The 17140-nt window shown below is 45.2% G+C and overlaps 1 protein-coding gene across 19 annotated transcripts in view; it reads right to left on the bottom strand.

Annotated features, from left to right (window-relative positions):
• The window catches only part of TNRC6C (trinucleotide repeat containing adaptor 6C), a 147731-nt gene that overhangs the window by 7421 nt on the left and 123170 nt on the right, over nucleotides 1-17140 (bottom strand). For 13 of the 19 annotated variants that reach the window (XM_054256537.2, XM_035301891.3, XM_035301893.3 and 10 more), the window contains 7 exons: nucleotides 16304-16387; nucleotides 15827-16067; nucleotides 11018-11185; nucleotides 9510-9701; nucleotides 8872-9015; nucleotides 2763-2879; nucleotides 2094-2288 (listed from right to left, as the gene is read on the bottom strand). In XM_054256537.2, coding sequence (XP_054112512.1) covers nucleotides 2094-2288; nucleotides 2763-2879; nucleotides 8872-9015; nucleotides 9510-9701; nucleotides 11018-11185; nucleotides 15827-16067; nucleotides 16304-16387 — 1141 coding nt within the window. The remainder of the gene's footprint in view (nucleotides 1-2093; nucleotides 2289-2762; nucleotides 2880-8871; nucleotides 9016-9509; nucleotides 9702-11017; nucleotides 11186-15826; nucleotides 16068-16303; nucleotides 16388-17140) is intronic. The other 6 variants (XM_054256544.2, XM_078374749.1, XM_078374750.1 and 3 more) reach the window with 3 other exon arrangements.

Genomic DNA, 17140 nt, shown 5'->3' with positions numbered 1-17140 from the left:
GTCTTCATGGCAGCCCCTCCCATCACAATAGGCCAGGGGCCTACGAGGAAAAAAAATGGCTTCATGGGCCAGGCCCAGGGTTCACATGCTGTGTGCAGTTTAGGAATTTGGTGACTTGTGTCCCTGCCACTCCAGCCCTCATGGTTCAGAGCATGGAATCTCTAAGCCCTGGCAGCTTCCACGTGGTGTTTGAGACTCCGGGTGCACAGAAGTGATGAACTGAGGTTTGGGATCCTCCAACTAGATTTCAGAGGACGTATGGAAACACCTGGATGTTCCGACAATAGTTTGCTGCAGGGGCATGGCTCTCACGGAGACCCTCTGCTAGGGCAGTGTGGAAGGGAAATGTGGGTGGAGGCCCCACACAAAGTCCCTACTGGGGAACTGCCTAGTGGAGCTGTGAGAAGAGGACCATAGTCCTCTAGACCCCAGAATGGTAGATCCACCGACAGCTTGCACTGTGTGCCTGGAAAAGCCGCAGACACTTAACACCAGCCGGTGAAAGCAGCCAAGAGGGAGGCTGTACCCTGCAGAGCCACAGGGGTGGAGCTGCCCAAGACCATGGGAACCCACCTCTTGCCTAAGCATGATCCAGATGTGAGACATGGAATCTCTTTGGAGCTTTAAGATTTGACTGCCATGCTGGATTTCAGACTTGCATGGGGCTTGCAGCCCCTTTGTTTTGGCCAATTTCTCCCATTTGGAATGATTCTATTTACCCAATGCCTGTACCCTCACTGTATCTAGGAAGTAACTAACTTGCTTTTGATTTTACAGGCTCATAGGTGGAAGGGACTTGCCTTATCTCAAATAGACTTTGGACTATGGACTTCTGAGTTAATGCTGAAATGAGTTACGACTTCGGGGGACTTTTGGGAAGGCATGATTGGTTTTGAAATGTGAGGATATGAGATTTGGGAGGGGTCGGGGAGGAACTATATGGTTTGGTTGTGTCCCCACCTAAATATCATCTTGAATTGTTACTCCCACGATTCCCATGTTTCATGGGAGGAACCCAGTGGGAGGTAACTGAATAATGGGGGCAGATCTTTCCCATGCTGTTCTTTTGAGTAAGTCTCACGAGATCTGATGGTTTTAAAAATGAGAGTTTCCCTGCACAAGCTCTTTTTTTTCTTGTCTGCCGCCATGTGAGACCTGCCTTTCACCTTCTGCCATGATTGTAAGGCCTCCCCAGCCACAAAGAACTGTTAAGTCCAATAAATCTCTTTGCCAGTCTTGGGTACGTCTTCGCTGGCAGCGTGGAAATGGACTAATATACTATCTGTAGTTGATTTAAAAAATTTTGTTATTTATTATTTTTTTAGAGACAGGGTCTCACTCCATCATCCAGGCTGGAGGGCAGTGGCTCAAGCACAGCTGACTGTAGCCTCAATCTCCTGGGCTTGAGCCATCCTACCATCTCAGCCTCCCTGGCAGTTGGGATCACAGGTGTGTGCCACTATGCCCCCCTAAGTTTTTTATTTTTTTGTGGAGATGGGGTCTCCCTTTGTTGTCCACACTGGTTTAAATCTTCAGTTTCTTAAATTCCCAGTACATTTCATCTCTGAGGTTCAGCAAGCAGCACCTAGGAGAAGCCTACAGAGCTGCAATATTATGAGAGTTGTTTTCAAACTGGTAGGGTTTGTTTTTGGCCTGGAAAAGCCTTATGTTCCAATAGTATCTTGTGGAGAAGCAAATAAAAAAAGCAGAAATCTAGATCCCTGTGCAATGGGGGCTAATGGGGGCAGAGAGTCTAAAGGGCTGTGAAGGCCTCTGACAGCCTAGTGTGGGGCAGCCACACTCTTGAGGATGGAGTTGGCCAGTGTGGGCCCTCGATAGGTGCTGGGACAGCCTGGGACCTCCTGGCCCAGAGCAAACCTGCTGCATGCTGGCACACCTAGGCTGATGCTAAAAACACCAGGCTCACCCAGCTAATGCCCTGGACATCTAGGGCAGCCTTGGTGCCCTCCTAAAGCCTCCCAGGCTCCAGAGTTAGAGGCAGGAGTTCTTGCAAAGGAAGTGGAGGACAAAGTGATAAGCACATCCCCTAAAGAGTAAGGCCCCCACTGGAACATGAGAAGCATGGAGCTTACCCGAGGAGTAGGAGCTGGTCCAGCCGAGGGGGCTGGCACCCCAGGTGGAGGAAGGCTTGGGATTGGTTAACCCTGGAGGTGGCCTCGTGGGTGCAGTAGTGTTTCTGGGCACCTTCCACAGTTCATGAGACAGAGAGGCTTGCGTGTGGGAGGCAGGGCCAGAGGACCATGTTGACTTAATGTCTGACAGTTTACCTAGAAAAGCAGAGAGATGGAACATATGCAGCCTTGAGACAAAGAAAAGTCACTGCTGTGTTTGGGGAGCCACACAGAGTGCTCTCAACACCAGCAGACTGTAATAGACAAAGCAACACAGAGTCAAGCCCCTGGCAAACTCAAGTAACTAAATTCCCAGAAGTTTCTGCCTCTAAGTTTTCAAAGCCTTGCATACCCCTTGTCTTGTGGAAATGGGGGAAAGGAAGAGAGAAGGCAGAGGGCCCACACACTTGTATGGAGAAGAGGTAACCACTTCCATGCATGTGCAAGCCGATGTGCCCAAGGCACCGGCTGTGCCTGGGCAAGGCCCCCATCCATCTTCCACCACACCACACAGCCTCCCAGCTCAGGGAGTCAGTAAAGAGATCAACAGGAAAAGCCGGGGCCTGTCAAAAGTTTTGTTTCGGGAAAGAAAGAAAACTATACCTGCAAGTGGAGAGGCTGGGCGCGTACCTGCAACACTAGGCGCGGATGCAATGCTGCTGAAAGAGCTACTGTAGCCGGAGGCACTGAGCGGCCAGGCACTCGAAGAAGGCAGCGTGGCATTCTGAGATGATGGCGGGGAGGACCCTGCAGAACCAAAGGCAGCACTGAGCAAGGTGGTGGCAGCAGGCGGGTTTGTGACTCCAACTGTGGGGGATGAGAATCTTAACCATCAAGAATCAACCACTCCCTAGGCTGCTGAAGCCTGAACATGAAAGTGTCATGTGGGAAGGAAGGAACAGGGTGTGCCTCCTATTCTGGGTCCCTGCAGCCACTCAGGGAGGCCTAGGATGTTGCTGAAGGCTGAGGACCAAAGAGCAAGGAGCAGCATCAGCTTCTTTGAGAAGAGAATTCCTGCCAGAATGCTTAAAATACCATGTCAGAATTTTAAAGGACTACATTGATTTCCTCTCCCAAATAAGATAAAATACAAATCCAGAGCAATCTATAACCTTTCACAGTTCAAACAATGGCCACAAAATAGAAGAACAAAACTGCACGCCTTTTATTATAAAATTTGCAGTAAATATTTGAGCATTTCTTCTGACTGGGGTGTCCCATCAGCTTCCACTCATATTCTGCTTTAAAAATTGTGTTTTTCAGAGATGGGGTCGTTGCAGCATTACCCAGGCTGCAGCACAGTGCCCGTTCATAGACGTGATCATAGTGCACAGCAGTCTCTACCTCCTTTCCTTAGCCTCCTGAGTGGCTGGGACCACAGGTGCATGCCACCATGCCCAGCTCATAATTCCCTTTTTAAATACAGGAATATTTAAGAGGTATCTCTTCTAATAACTGTTTATATGAACTTGAGCTATTCTATCTCTAGGACTGCAGTTTTCTGAGGAAAGCTTGTCCCTGTGCCTGGACGGGAGACTTAGGGTAAATGGGCCATCCTTAAAGCACCTCGATTCCTTGTGAAAAAGCTCAGCTCTTTGCTGCTTGGTTTTTAAATTTTATTGTATATTTTCTGATGTGGCTCTCCCTCCCTCTCAATTCTGAGAAGAAAGCAAGAAGCTGGGAAAGAAGAGTGAGGAAGGAGTAATGGTGACAGTTGGGGTGAACGCAGGATGGAAAGAGCTCTGATTGGGATAATGACTCTGCCAGTGCGTGGATTCTGGCTAGCAGAGGGAACGTGAGCACAGTCTGGCTGCTAAACTAGAACCCTGTCACTTTATGACCATAAACAGAATGCGATGGTTTCTCAAAAGGATGTCATCTCAGCTGAGGACCCCAAATGGAGCTGTGCATAAAATAATCAGGCGTGTGGCACATCCTGGACTTGCACAGTGTCCAATCTGCACAGCTGTTTGCAGCTGCCCTGATGCAAGTGACCTCTTTAGAATGAGGACACTGGCTGGGAGCGGTGGCTCACGCCTGTAATCCCAGCACTTTGGGAGGCCAAGGCGGGTGGATCACGAGGTCAAGAGATCAAGACCATCCTGGCCAACATGGTAAACCCATCTCTACTAAAAACACAAAAAAATTAGCTGGGCGTGGTGGCATGTGCCTGTAGTCCCAGCTACTCGGGAGGCTGAGACAGGAGAATTGCTTGAACATGGGAGGCGGAGGTTGCAGTGAGCCGAGATTGTGCCACTGCACTCCAGCCTGGTGCCCAGTGACGGAGTGAGACTCTGTCTAAAAACAAACAAAAAACCAGAAGAAAAGAATGAGGGCACTAGCCTTTAGGAAAGTAATCTGCAGGTCTTCACTTTTGTTTTTTCCAGTTTTTATTTTGGGTTCATTGAGCACATGTGCAGGTTTGTCACACAGGTAAATTGTGTGTTGACGGGGTGTGGTGTTGAGATCATTCCGTCACTTAGGCAGTGAGCATAGTACCCAATAGGCAGTGTTTCAATCCTTCCCCTCCTCCCATCCTATACCCTTAAGCAAGCCCCAGTGTCTGTTGCTCCCTTCTTTGTGTTCATGTAAACTCAGTGTTTTACTCCTGTTTGTAAGTCAGAACCTGAGCTGTTTTCCGTTCCTGTGTTAATTCTCTCAGGAAGGTCTTTGCTTTAAAAAGGTGTCAGCTCAGCCAGGTGCAGTGGCTCATGCCTGTAATCCCAGCACTTTGGGAGGCTGAGGTGGGCGGATCACCTGACGTCAGGAGTTTGAGACCAACTGGCCAACATGGTGAAACCCCGTTTCTACAAAAAATACAAAAATTAGCTGGGTGTGGTAGTACACGCCTGTAATCCCAGCTACTTGGGAGGCTGAGGCAGGAGACTCGCTTGAACCCAGGAGGTGGAGGTTGCAGTGAGCTGAGATTGTGCCATTGCACTCCAGCCTGGGTGACAAGAGTGAAACTCTGTCCCAAAGGGGGGAAAAAAAAAGGTGTCAGCTCTGACAGCCTAAGCTGTTTCCTAAATGCTCTTCATTTATCAGTGAAATGTAATCAACCTAAGGATCTCAGGGTTATAGACTATTAGCCTTACATGGTATTTATTTATTTTCTTTTTTTTTTTTTAATTTAAATTTTCTTTTTTTTTCTATTTTTTTTTTTCTTTCTAGAAACGGGGTCTTGCTATGTTACCCAGGCTGGAGTGCAGTGGCTATTCACAGGTGCAATCCCCACTACTGATCAGCACGGGAGTTTTGACCTGCTCCATTTCCGACCTGGGCCAGTTCACCCCCACTCCTTAGGCAACCTGGTTGTCCCTCGCTCCCGGGAGGTCACCATATTGATGCTGAACTTCGTGTGGACACCTGATTGGCAGAGCGCACTACAGCCCAGAACTCCTGGGCTCAAGCGATCCTCCCACCTCAGCCTCCTGGGTAGCTGGGACTACAGGCACGTGCCACTGAACCCGGCGGTATTTATTTTACAATTAACAATAGAGTATGTAAATTTGAACGGCTTTCTAGTTTTGAAACTTTTAGTTTCAGTAGCGAAATTTGTTCCATTGGATTACAGCTAATTTTTCTTTTTGACAAGCATTAATATCAATGTGTTATGAAATTGCATAACTGCATTTCATCACTCTGGTGAAAGGGTTAAATTTGTAAATAATATCCAAACAAATACTGACCTAATGTGAGTTTTAATATAAATCAGAGCTTAATGCCAGTGGCAATGAGAAAACAACAAAAAACGTATATTAAAAGCCCACATCCAATATATTCAGTAAAAGAAAACAAAATTCCATGATAAAATATGTAAAACAAACCAATATCAAGAGAGAGGGCTACGTCTCACTCTTTTCCTTCTAGGGCACATTTTCTTAATTTTTCTCTCTTTGAACTTTAGATCAAGCTGGCCACTCAATAATACAAGGACCACCTGTGGCTGGGTGCCTGAGCCAGGTGATGGGTCTGAAAGAAGCCTGGAAGCTGCCAGGCCAGCCCAGTGGCAGAGGGCTGCTGACAAGGTCTGGCCACTGCAGTCCACTCCTACTGCACCATGGCACTGGTGCCTTCTTTTCTTTATTCTTTTTGAGATGAAGTCTTGCTTTGTCACCTAGGCTAAGGTGTAGTGGCCCAATCACAGCTCACTGCAGCCTTGACCTCCCAAACTCAAGTTGATTCTCTTGTCTCAGCCTCCCGAGTAGCTGGGACCCTGAATGTGTGCCACCACACCCAGCTAATTTTTTCATTTTTAATTTTTTATAGAGAAGGGTCTCATTATATTACTAAGGCTGGTTTCAAATTCCTGGCCTCAAGTGATTCTCCCACCTTGGCCTCCCAAAGTGCTGAGATTACAGGTGTAAGTCACTATTCCTGGCTTGCTAGTGCTTTCTGGCTAGCAACTTCTACATGAAGAGATATTCATTGTACTCCCCTTTCTTTCAATAACAAACCCTAATGTATCCCTAAACACAACCATGAGAGGTAGCAGAGTGGAGGAATGAGGTTCCCAGTGCTGGTCATGAGCTGAAGGAGAGGCCTGGCATGAAGTCACCTGAGCTGGCTGCTGCTGAATACTGATGTCTATGTGCAAGCGTCAAGGCAGGCTCAAGACCCTAACATCAAGCACCCCAGAAGTCAAATAATGTTCACTTGGAGTTGCAAGTCACCCAGGTTGGCTGGCTGGCTGATTTCTTTAGTCTCAGAGCTAGAGATGCCATTTCCTTGCCTTATCTGATGGCCAATGCATTTCTTAGGGTTAGGTTCTCTTCCGCCCTCCCTGCAAGTCTAGCTCCTTAACTGGGCAGGCTATGGAGCTGAAGGACAGCTGCCACATGTTTCTCAGGCCATTTTTATCACACCATGGCACACTCAGGTGACAGCAGAGGCCACTCCCAATGCCCCTGGTTCTGACTAGAGAGTAAGGAGCCACTTGATGCTTCATCTGGGCACCATGCAGGAAGCTCTGGCATGTGTTAGGCAACTTCGATTCTTTCCAAATTCTCTTATGACCTGTATGTGTACAACTTGCATCCCACTTTTCCACAACTCTCAAAATATGTTAACTTTCCTATCTGGCACAACCCTGGTGCCCCACCCGGTATGACAAGCAGGGAGGGTTGGGTCTCCAATTCTGGCTGGTGCCTCACTCGTCCTCTGTCATCTCACACGGCTGTTTCCTGCACCACTTGCCTGTGTCTGACAGCAGGGACACCCATAACACCTGCTCCGAAAAGCAGCTGCATCAAACCCCAAGAAATGCACAGCATTAAACAGAAAGGGCACTCTGTACTTCTGTTGGCTCTCCAGCCAAACCACAGATACATTTAGAAGTCTATCGCTTTAAAGAACCACAGAAGCAGCCAGGTGTGCTGGGTCACACCTGTAATCCCCGAACTCTGGGAGACCAAGGAGGGTGGATCGCTTGAGGTCAGCTGTATGAGACTAGCCTGGCCAACATGGTGAAACCCTGTCTCTACTAAAAATACAAAACACTGGTTGGGTGTGGTGGCTCATGCCTGTAATCTAAGCACTTGGGAGGCCAAGGCAGGTGGATCACCTGAGGTTGGGCGTTCAAGACCAGCCTGACCAACATGGTGAAACCCCGTCTTAAACAAAATAAAACAAAACATTAGCTGAGTGTGGTGGTGTGCGCCTATAGTCTCAGCTACTTGGGAGGCTGAGGGATGAGAATCACTTGAGCCTGGGAGGTGAAGGTTGCAGTGAACCAAATCACACCACTATACTCCAGCCTGGGTGACAGAGCAAGAATCTGTCTCAACAACAGAAGCAAACACATGGCACCAATGAGTCATACTTCAAGTGGGAAACTTAATGTTTTGGGAAGTACCTAGGTGGTTTGATTAGTGATAGTACCTATGGCAATCTAGCTTTTTCTTCCACAAAATAGCCTGCTGTGATAAAACTTTATCAGAGATGGCACTTCTTTGATAAGACATTACCTATTGGCTGGGAGTGGTGGCTCACTGTAATCTCAGCACTTTGGGAGGCTGACGTGGACCGGATCACGAGATCAAGAGATCAAGACCATCCTGGCCAACATGGTGAAACCCTGTCTCTACTGAAATACAAAAATTTAGCCAGGGGTGGTAGCGCGTACCGGTAGTCCCAGCTACTCGGGAGGCTGAGGTAGGGGAATCACTTGAACCCAGCAGAGGGAAGTTGCAGTGAGCCAAGATCACGCCACTGCACTCCAGCCTGGAGACAGAGAAAGACTCTGTCTCAAAAAAAATGGCAGTACCTATTAATAAATCCAGCAGCATGGATGAATCACCTGAGGTTAGGAGTTCGAGACCAGCCTGGCCAACATGGAGAAACCCTGTCTTTACTAAAAATACAAAAATTAGCCTGGTATGGTGCCACACGCCTGTAATCCTAGCCACTTGGGAGGCTGAGGCAGGAAAATCGTTTGAACCTGAGAGGTGGAGGCTGCAGAGAGCCTAGATTGTGCCACTGCACTCCAGCCTGGGTGACAGAGCAAGACGTTGTCTCAAAAAACAAAAAAACAAACCCAGCAGAGACTCAAATCGATTTCCATTAGCACTAGATTTCCCGTGAGTACTACCTGCCGTCTTTTCACGCTGCTTTGGGTGACTAGAAAAGGTGCCTGCCAACTGTGCCTTGTACCATCCCTGCCTCACAGCTCAACCTGTCACCCCTCCAGAGGGGTCTAGAGAGACCATCCATGCAGAGGCAGGCAGAGCCGCACCCTCACCTCCACTCTTGAGGAGGTAGCGGTTGACATCCTGGATGGTGGTATTGATGGTAGGCCCAGTGGGGACACTGCCAGGAGTGACATCAGGGTCATTCTCAGGGTCAATATTCTGCAGTCCTTTCCATGGAACTCCCGGATGGAATTCTGTTTGTGAAACCAAAATGGGAAGCCACAGGTCAGAACACCTGCACACTGATTCATGACATTTTAAGAGATTTTGTGTCCTGTTTGTAGTAGTTTTTATAATCTGCTAATTAAATTAGAGGTACACTTTATATTCTCTTTCATGAAAGCAATCAATCCTTTGGAACGATCCAGAACCAGGTATTATAGCTACCATATTCAGAGGGTTTTCACACAGGTCGAAATAGTTTTACTAGATGGTATACAATGTGCTTCCTCCCTGCCACCCCTTCCACTCCTCATGTCAAACTAAGGGATTACAGAAAAATGCCTGATGCTAACCATACCCAAAATTTTTCCGACAAATGGATTTCCAAGGAAAATCCCAAAGCTCTGGGCTTAACAATTCCAGATCCTTAGCTCAGATTCTGGGTCCTCTCAGCCTAATCACTCTCTGCAGGCTTGGAACACGTTCTGACCTGCTGCTGTTGCACAGAAGTGTTGCATGGTCTTACCTGGGGGCCAGCTGATGCTAGAGCCATTTGAGATTTTATCACTGTCAGATTTGGCACGTGACCAGCTATGGGGAACAGCTACGGGAGGACTGGCAGGTGACTCACTGTTCTGGATTAAATCGTACCGGCCATAGGAGTCATCAATGGAGGACTTACCTGGAGGCCCAATGCTTAGACCTCCAGGGATAGCACCTATGGGGACAAGAGGAAACAAAGAACCGAGTGAATACCTCCACTTGAGAGACACCAGAAGATACCCTCGACCTCCCTATGCACCTCTGTTCTAGGTTAAATGCCTTGCCCTATTTGGTTATATGAATTGGAAGACTTGGTCTGTCTAGGATTCCCTAAGAATCAATTACTTTTTTTTTTTTTTTGAGACAATGTCTCGCTCTGTTGCCCAGGCTGGAGTGTCGTGGTGTGATAAGGGTTCACGGCAGCCTCAACCTCCTGGGCTCAAGCAATCATCCCACATCAGCCTCTCAAGAAGCTGGGACTACAGGTGTGAGCCACCATTGTCTGGCCAGTGACCATTTCAGTTAGCTCAAATTTCAGCCCTCAAAGACTGAAAACCTTGAAGAACAATTTAGTTTGTCCAGTTGGAAATCTTCGTAAAATACATATCTATACCATGGAAAGCTGCCCTTAATAAACCTTTTTGGGGACAACTTAGGAGTTTTTGTGGTTAGCTGTCAAATTTGCTGTTATCTCTTCCCTCCTTTTAGTCTGAAACCTTCACTATGGAAGAACAGAGTGGATGTCAAAAATTAACATGTAACCAAACCAACCAGCTGCAGGCAGCAGAGCCCTCCTAAGAAAGGTGCCGGCAGTGTGTGATGATTTTCCATATGGTAACTGTGAGATATAATTTCCTTTTTCTTCTTAGAATGCTTTGTATCAAGAGAGAACTACATAACCTACTGAATTGTCTTTGCTGTTTATTCTACAAGGAAGCTCAGAGCTAAATTTAATGCTTGAGAGTGAGATGACCTCCTAGAGTTAGCATTTTTGCTTCCACCTTACTGGTGTGTCCACCAGTAAAGAGTTCCTGACGGGGATACCAGTTTGGAGTACGACAGACTGCTTGGATCGAGGGGAATAACCAATAGAAATGCACCCTAGTATTTACAGCTGCAGTTGCCATACTGTATATTTGATTTTCTATTTGTGTTTTACCATTTTATTGAAGACATTTCAGCAGACTCAAGTTTTTTGTTGATGAATACAGATATATAAAAAAAAGTACACAGGCTATGACCTAGATTCTTTGCTGCTCTGGGTTTTCAAACTATTTCTAGGTTTGTAGCTGAGATCTAATGGTTGGGTTTTAACAAGTCTGATCACTGACTAGCTGAGATCTTAGGTGCACTGTAATGGAATGGATTATTTTAAATCTAACTGTCAGCACTCAATTCTTAGAAAAGTATAGAATGGGCACACTACACAATAGGATGATCGATTAATAAGCCAGCAGTGATCCCACCACAGGCGTCCTAGCTCAGACGTACCACGCTTGCTAGGGTTCTGCTCCAGGGGGGAGGCGGCGCTGGGCAAGCTATCCATGGAGTTGGGGTGCGTCCACTGGGGGAGGCGTGACTGGGACTGGGATGGGTCCTTCACCGACAAGCCACTTGTCATATCCATGCTGGTGACATTCATGTTTGGGTTCAGTCCAGCTAAAGAGAGAGATGTGATTAGGATTCACCTGTTCCTCTAAATGGCTTCGTTCTAAAGCTCTCCTACAGAAGCTATTTCAGTCTTCACTTACAACCAAATATTTTAACTGTAACTTTTAGTGCTGGTGGAAAAAATACTTTTTATCTTCATAATAACATGTATTTCTAGGAACACTATTCCTAAATTAAGGTGAAAATGCAAAGAGTCTTTTAAGTGAGACCCATGATTCTCTTCAATTTATTTGTTTCAGTGATACATAAACATGGTCCTGAGGCTTCTCAGAGGCCACAAGAAAACAGAAAAAGTCCAAACTATCAGGAATATCTTTCCTGGTTTCGGGGTATCTTATGGAAACTCATCAAGTCAAAAACACTCTTAACACATGCTGATAGGAGTCAAATACACCTAGGACGCATGCTGATAGGAAAATTCAGTTCTACCTTTAGTGAGTACTTTAGCCTGCCCTGAAAGAGTTTGTGAATTAAATATCAAACTACGTTTAAGGAACTGAACTATTTGAGAGGGTGGGTGCTGCCATCTGCCCCCAGCTGGGATGCTGAGCTGAGGCTTCTGGGCTCATTTCTTACAGCCAAAGGCAGGTACTTGGTTATATGTCTAGGACCTGCACTCACTAAGCTAGATTAATAAAGAAAGATGATGAGGAGGACAATGATAAAAAGGTTGAAGAGTTCACTTGTTTGGAGCAGGACAGATTGCCTGTTTAAAAGGGAATAACCAGCAGGAGCGAACTCTCTCCTTGTGTTTACAGCTGTAGTTCCCCTACCACATATACATACCCCATATATCCTTACCATATGCACAACTACGCCACACGGTAAGTAAGCACAGTGAGCCTCTACTACTAAGCCAGGTGCTGAACATTCGGATTCTTAGTTTTATTTCAGAGGCTGCAAATTCAAATGCCCATAGGAGCCAAGTGGGCCATGCACATGAAGAAGTGGGCCTAATGGGGACTGTGGCCAACCAGACAGTGTCTGTCCAGTCTCAATAAATAGGTGCTACTGGGGCCAATCACTTACTGCTACATGGAACATAGACCCAACTACAGCCATTTTTTTCTTTTTCCTGGTACCTGGTATATAGCTAAAAGATTTTTTTTTTTAAGGTAGAGTCTTGGTCTGTCGCCAGGCTGGAGTGTAGTGGCACACTCTTGGCTCACTGCAACCATGTTCACCTTCTGGGTTCAACTGATTCTCCTGCCTCAGCCTCCCGAGTAGCTATGACGATAGGCACGTGCCACCATGCCCAGCTATTTTTTTTTTTTTTGTATTTTTAGTGGAGATGGGGTATCACCGAGTTGGACAGGATGGTCTCAATTTCTTGACCTCGTGATCCGCTTGCTTCAGCCTCCCAAAGTGCTGGGATTACAGGCATGAGCCACTGTAATGGCCTACAGCCATTTTTAAGAGACGTCAGAAGCCATTTGCCCCAATTTTTTAATGTTGGCAATTAACATACGTATGTGCACATGCGCACACACAGACTTTGCAGACCTAATAGAACACCTTTGCAAGTCAGTCCAACAGTGCCAAGGGGCTGCCTACGTGCAACCTCTGCTTTATGGGTTCTCTTGCTTTCAGCTTATACAGATCTAGTCAGGTAAGGTGGCAATAATGTCAGGGCTTCAACCTGGCCTTCAGAATGCTCCAAATTACACAATTTGGCCCTAACCCATCTCTCCCAACTTCCCTTTCTGATTAAGTCACTAGATTGGCCTGGCCCTTGCAAAATGGACTCCTGAAACAGGCCAGGCCTTTTTCTTCTGTACTCCTGTGTAAGGCTTCCCCTTTATTTGGAAAGACTTTCTCTTTACTTATTGTAATCCTATCTAATGATCTGAGGTTCAAGCTTAAATCCTATTCTCTGATTTTTCTTTCACCACTCAAAGTGAAAGTGAACTTTTCCTCCTCTAGAGCCCTGTAAGAATCACAGCACACTGGTATCAAGGCTATTTTTTCCTGTTTATATGCCTACTCTTTCCATCTAGATGATGAACTCCAGGTGGCAAAAGACTGAAAATAACAAGGATAGGCTGAATGTGAGTATAGGAAGGTAGCTGGAAGCCCCCATTGCTGACCATGGGCTGCTGGCTTCTTTTCATGAATTGCTGAGTTTCTAATAGGCTCTTCAACATAGGTGCTGGTGCAGAGAAATGCTGAGAGTCAACAAGATAGACAATTTTACAGCCAAAGTTTCCTATACTTAATTAGTTGTTTTTGATACATTTATAACTTTACTGTGATTATAAAATATTATCCAAATTATTTTTCATCTAATTTTGAAGATTCACTGCATGAATTCTTTAACTTGTACTAAGAGAAAAAATCCTGAAGAGTAAAGATAAGTGGCTGGGCATGGTGGCTCACACCTGTAATCCCACCACTTTGGGAGGCTTAGGTAGGTAGATCACTTGAGGTCAGGAGTTGCAGACCAGCCTGGCCAACATGGTGAAACCCAGTCTCTATTAAAAATACAAAAATTAGCTGGGCGTGGTGATGCATGCCTGTAATCCAGCTACTCAGGAGGCTGAGGCAGGAGAATCGCTTGAACTCAGAAGGTGGAGATTGCAGTGAGCTTAGTTTACACTACTGCACTCCGTCCTGGGTGACAGAGCAAGACTCCATCAAAAAAAAAAAAAAAAAAAAAAAAAAAAAAAGGTAAAGATATGTGTCCTTTTTCTCCAAATATAGGTTAAGAAGATAGCTGAATACTAGAAATCTGAAGCTAACACATTTTAGGGTAATAGGTGGAATAAAATTTGTTTCTATAACAGAAGGGCTTACATAAGTAGCTAACATTTTACAAAGTATTTGCTATGTGCTAGGCACCATTTAGGGACTTTACATACCAGGCCAGGTGTGCTGGCTCATGCCTGCAATCCCAGCACTCTGGGAAGCTGAGGCTGGGAGGATCATTTGAGGCCAGGAGTTTGAAGCTGTAGTTAGCTATGATTGCGCCACTCCAGCCAAAAAAAAAAAAAAAAAAAAAAAAGATAACTTTACATATTAGCTCATTTAATCTTTAAAACAACCCTATGAGTTAAGTATTTCTACATTATAGATGAAGAAATTAAGGTATGGCTGGGTACAGTGTCTCAGGCCTGTAATCCTAACACTTAGGGAGGATCACTTAAGTCCAGGAGTTTGAGACTTGCCTACAACAGAGAAAGATCCTGCCTCTACCAAAAAAAAAAAAAAAAAAAAAAGAAGAAGAAAGAAAGAAAGAGAGAGAAAGAAAGAAATTGAGGGCAAATAGCAGTTGGTAAGTTGCTAAAGTTAGCAGTGAGCCTGTTGGTGGAGAGTTGGTACTTGAACCTAGGCAGTCTAATTCCTAAGTCAGGTCTTACCTACTTAGACACAAAGGGTGCTAATGGATGAGATACGAATTAAGGAACGAGATAATCAAGTCTAGTATTTATCAATCTCATATTAAATATATATACCACATTTATAATATGTTAAGTAAAAAGTATTCATATGATTAGAATCTACTGCTCTTTTCAGAGACATTGAATAGTATTAGATACGTGAGTATTATCTGCTGGTAGCAAATTCACTATCACTTAACTGGCCTTGGTCCCTTTAGAGATGTATTTTCCAAGCTACTGATTCCCTTTGTCCTGTGTGTCTACGGATTCCAATAGCAATCAACAGACAAGCCTAAAGTGCTTTCACTAACATCTGAATTCTTACAGCAAATGAATCCATGCAGAATCAATTTACTAAGTTACAGCCTCTGGTGTATTCATCACAGGCACATGCCACCACACCAGGCCAATTTTTGTATTTTTAGTAGAGACGGGTTTCACTATGTTGACTAGGCTGGTCTCGATAGGTGAGCTGTGTCTCTCCTGGCTGGCCTGACCCTGAGGCTGGGCACCATGTCTTATACTCACCTGCAGGTTTCATGTAAATGAGTGTGCTTCTACAAGTTAGATTTCAACGTACATATGTTGATTTGGTCGATTATACAAATCACATTCCATACAAAACTGAGTTGTACCAGCAACCACTGCTTTTTAAGAAGTGTTTTTAACGTAAATCTGAGTACTTTTATTGACCAAACCATGATAAAGTCTTCTCTGCAGTTTAGGCTGGAAGACAGTGGCTGGTAAAGTACAGTTCAGGGTAAACCAGGAATGGAGCAAACTTTGCAGATTTGACAATGGAAATGAGATTTTGGGGGTTCTCACTGGTACTAGCTTTAAAGATTTTATACTGACAGTAATATGACAGCAGCAAAACTCTTGCTCTATAGAATGTACTTAGTATTGTTCCCTTATTAAAAATCCTTGAGGCTGGGCATTGTGGCTCACATCTGTAAACCCAGCACTTTAAGAGACCGAGATTGGAGGACTGCTTGAGCCCAGGAGTTTGAGACCAGTCTGGGCAACATGGTGAGACCCCCCTCATCTCTCCAAAAAATTAAAAATAATTTTTTTAAATTAAAAAGCCTTGAGATGCCTGTTCTCTGATTTTGTCTGGGGCTGCCCTTCTAACAGGCTGTGGTTTCAGTGCTGGCCAGTCCTCCTAACACTGAAGTGCAGCCCTGGCCACTACACATGGACTCTGGGCATCCTCTCTACCTGGTGCAGCTGTTGAAGACCATTGGACACTCACCAAGAGGGTAAGGAGCAAAGGTGTTGGGTGAAGACTGCTGCTCTTTGGTCTGCAGGTCAGGTAGGCCGGGAGTCTGGGGGTGTGAGGGGAAGCTGTCCATGGCCGATTTGCCTGCAGAGGGGTGCAGAGACAGGTGCGGCGGGGGTGGCGGCGGCGGTGGCTGCTTCACGAGCAGGGCCTGGGCCAGCTGGCGCTGGTGCTGCTGGATCTGCTGCTGCAGATTAGTGATTGTGCGCGCAACCTGGTAGGCAGACACAGGTGGTTAATCAGGGTGGGAAGGGATACTCATGCTTGTCCAGGGACCAAGTGCATTCTTCACTGTATTTAGGCTGAGGACTTTGTATTTGAACTCAGGACTTTTCAAAGGAAGGCTTGGCTAGAGAAAAATCAACGATCATCTGAGAGTTCATCAATTAGCATCTCTTCTATCAGGGAAAATTACAGCTCATGACAAAAATGAATCTGGGTAACACCTACTTGCTGCTCCTGTTGTCTCATGGATCCGGACACATTACGCTGGGCCTGTAACATCTGCTGCTGGATTTGTAAACGTTGGTATGCCTGTTGACGGAAAGAAGAGTTAAAAGAGTATAAGAATTAAGTGTAAGCTGAACTAATGGTTCAACTTTCTGACATTAGTTAAAAAATTAACAAAAAAAAAAGAACCTAGCCACACACTTCTTAGCCTTCTGACCAGATTGTGGCTGACACATATTCTGGAGGTACAGAGCCCTTTTAAAAGATCAATGTCTTATCAAAACTTTTTTAGGGTACAGGATTTAAAAAAATCAGAGTCAATATCCATTTAGTGTTGGTAATGATGTTGGTCAGCAAATATTTTTCATTTAATGAAGAGATCAAAATTCTTCTGCTTGATTCATACAAACTGAAACTTAAAAAAAAAAAAAAAAAACAAAAAAACACCTATTCTATAACGATGAAGACTGAAGTCTAGGACAGCCCAGACAATGTGGCAGAACACTGGTAGTAGCATCCAAAAGCAATGTGCATTCAACAGCGTGATTCTCTCTATCATGTCATGGGAATGAAAGCTAAGAGACAGATATGAAATACAGATCTGTGAGCACTTCTGTCACATAAACTTGTCACCTACAAAGTTGGTTAAAGTTATAATGATATTCTTTTGTACACTGACAGACACAGAAGCTTTGATCACTTGACTGTTTTGAAATGTTGGTTGAATATCGTAATTTTTTTTCTTACAACATAAATTTTGGGGACATTTTTGGTAAGATAACTCATTTAAATAGTATCCAAATAAAGGTAGAGATTATACTATTAGAAATGCCTCAT

The sequence above is a fragment of the Callithrix jacchus genome, chromosome 5, assembly GCF_049354715.1.
Source record: "Callithrix jacchus isolate 240 chromosome 5, calJac240_pri, whole genome shotgun sequence".
Lineage (NCBI taxonomy): Eukaryota > Metazoa > Chordata > Mammalia > Primates > Cebidae > Callithrix > Callithrix jacchus.
Note: the sequence above shows the minus strand (reverse complement) of the source record. Positions and strands in the feature narration are given on the sequence as shown.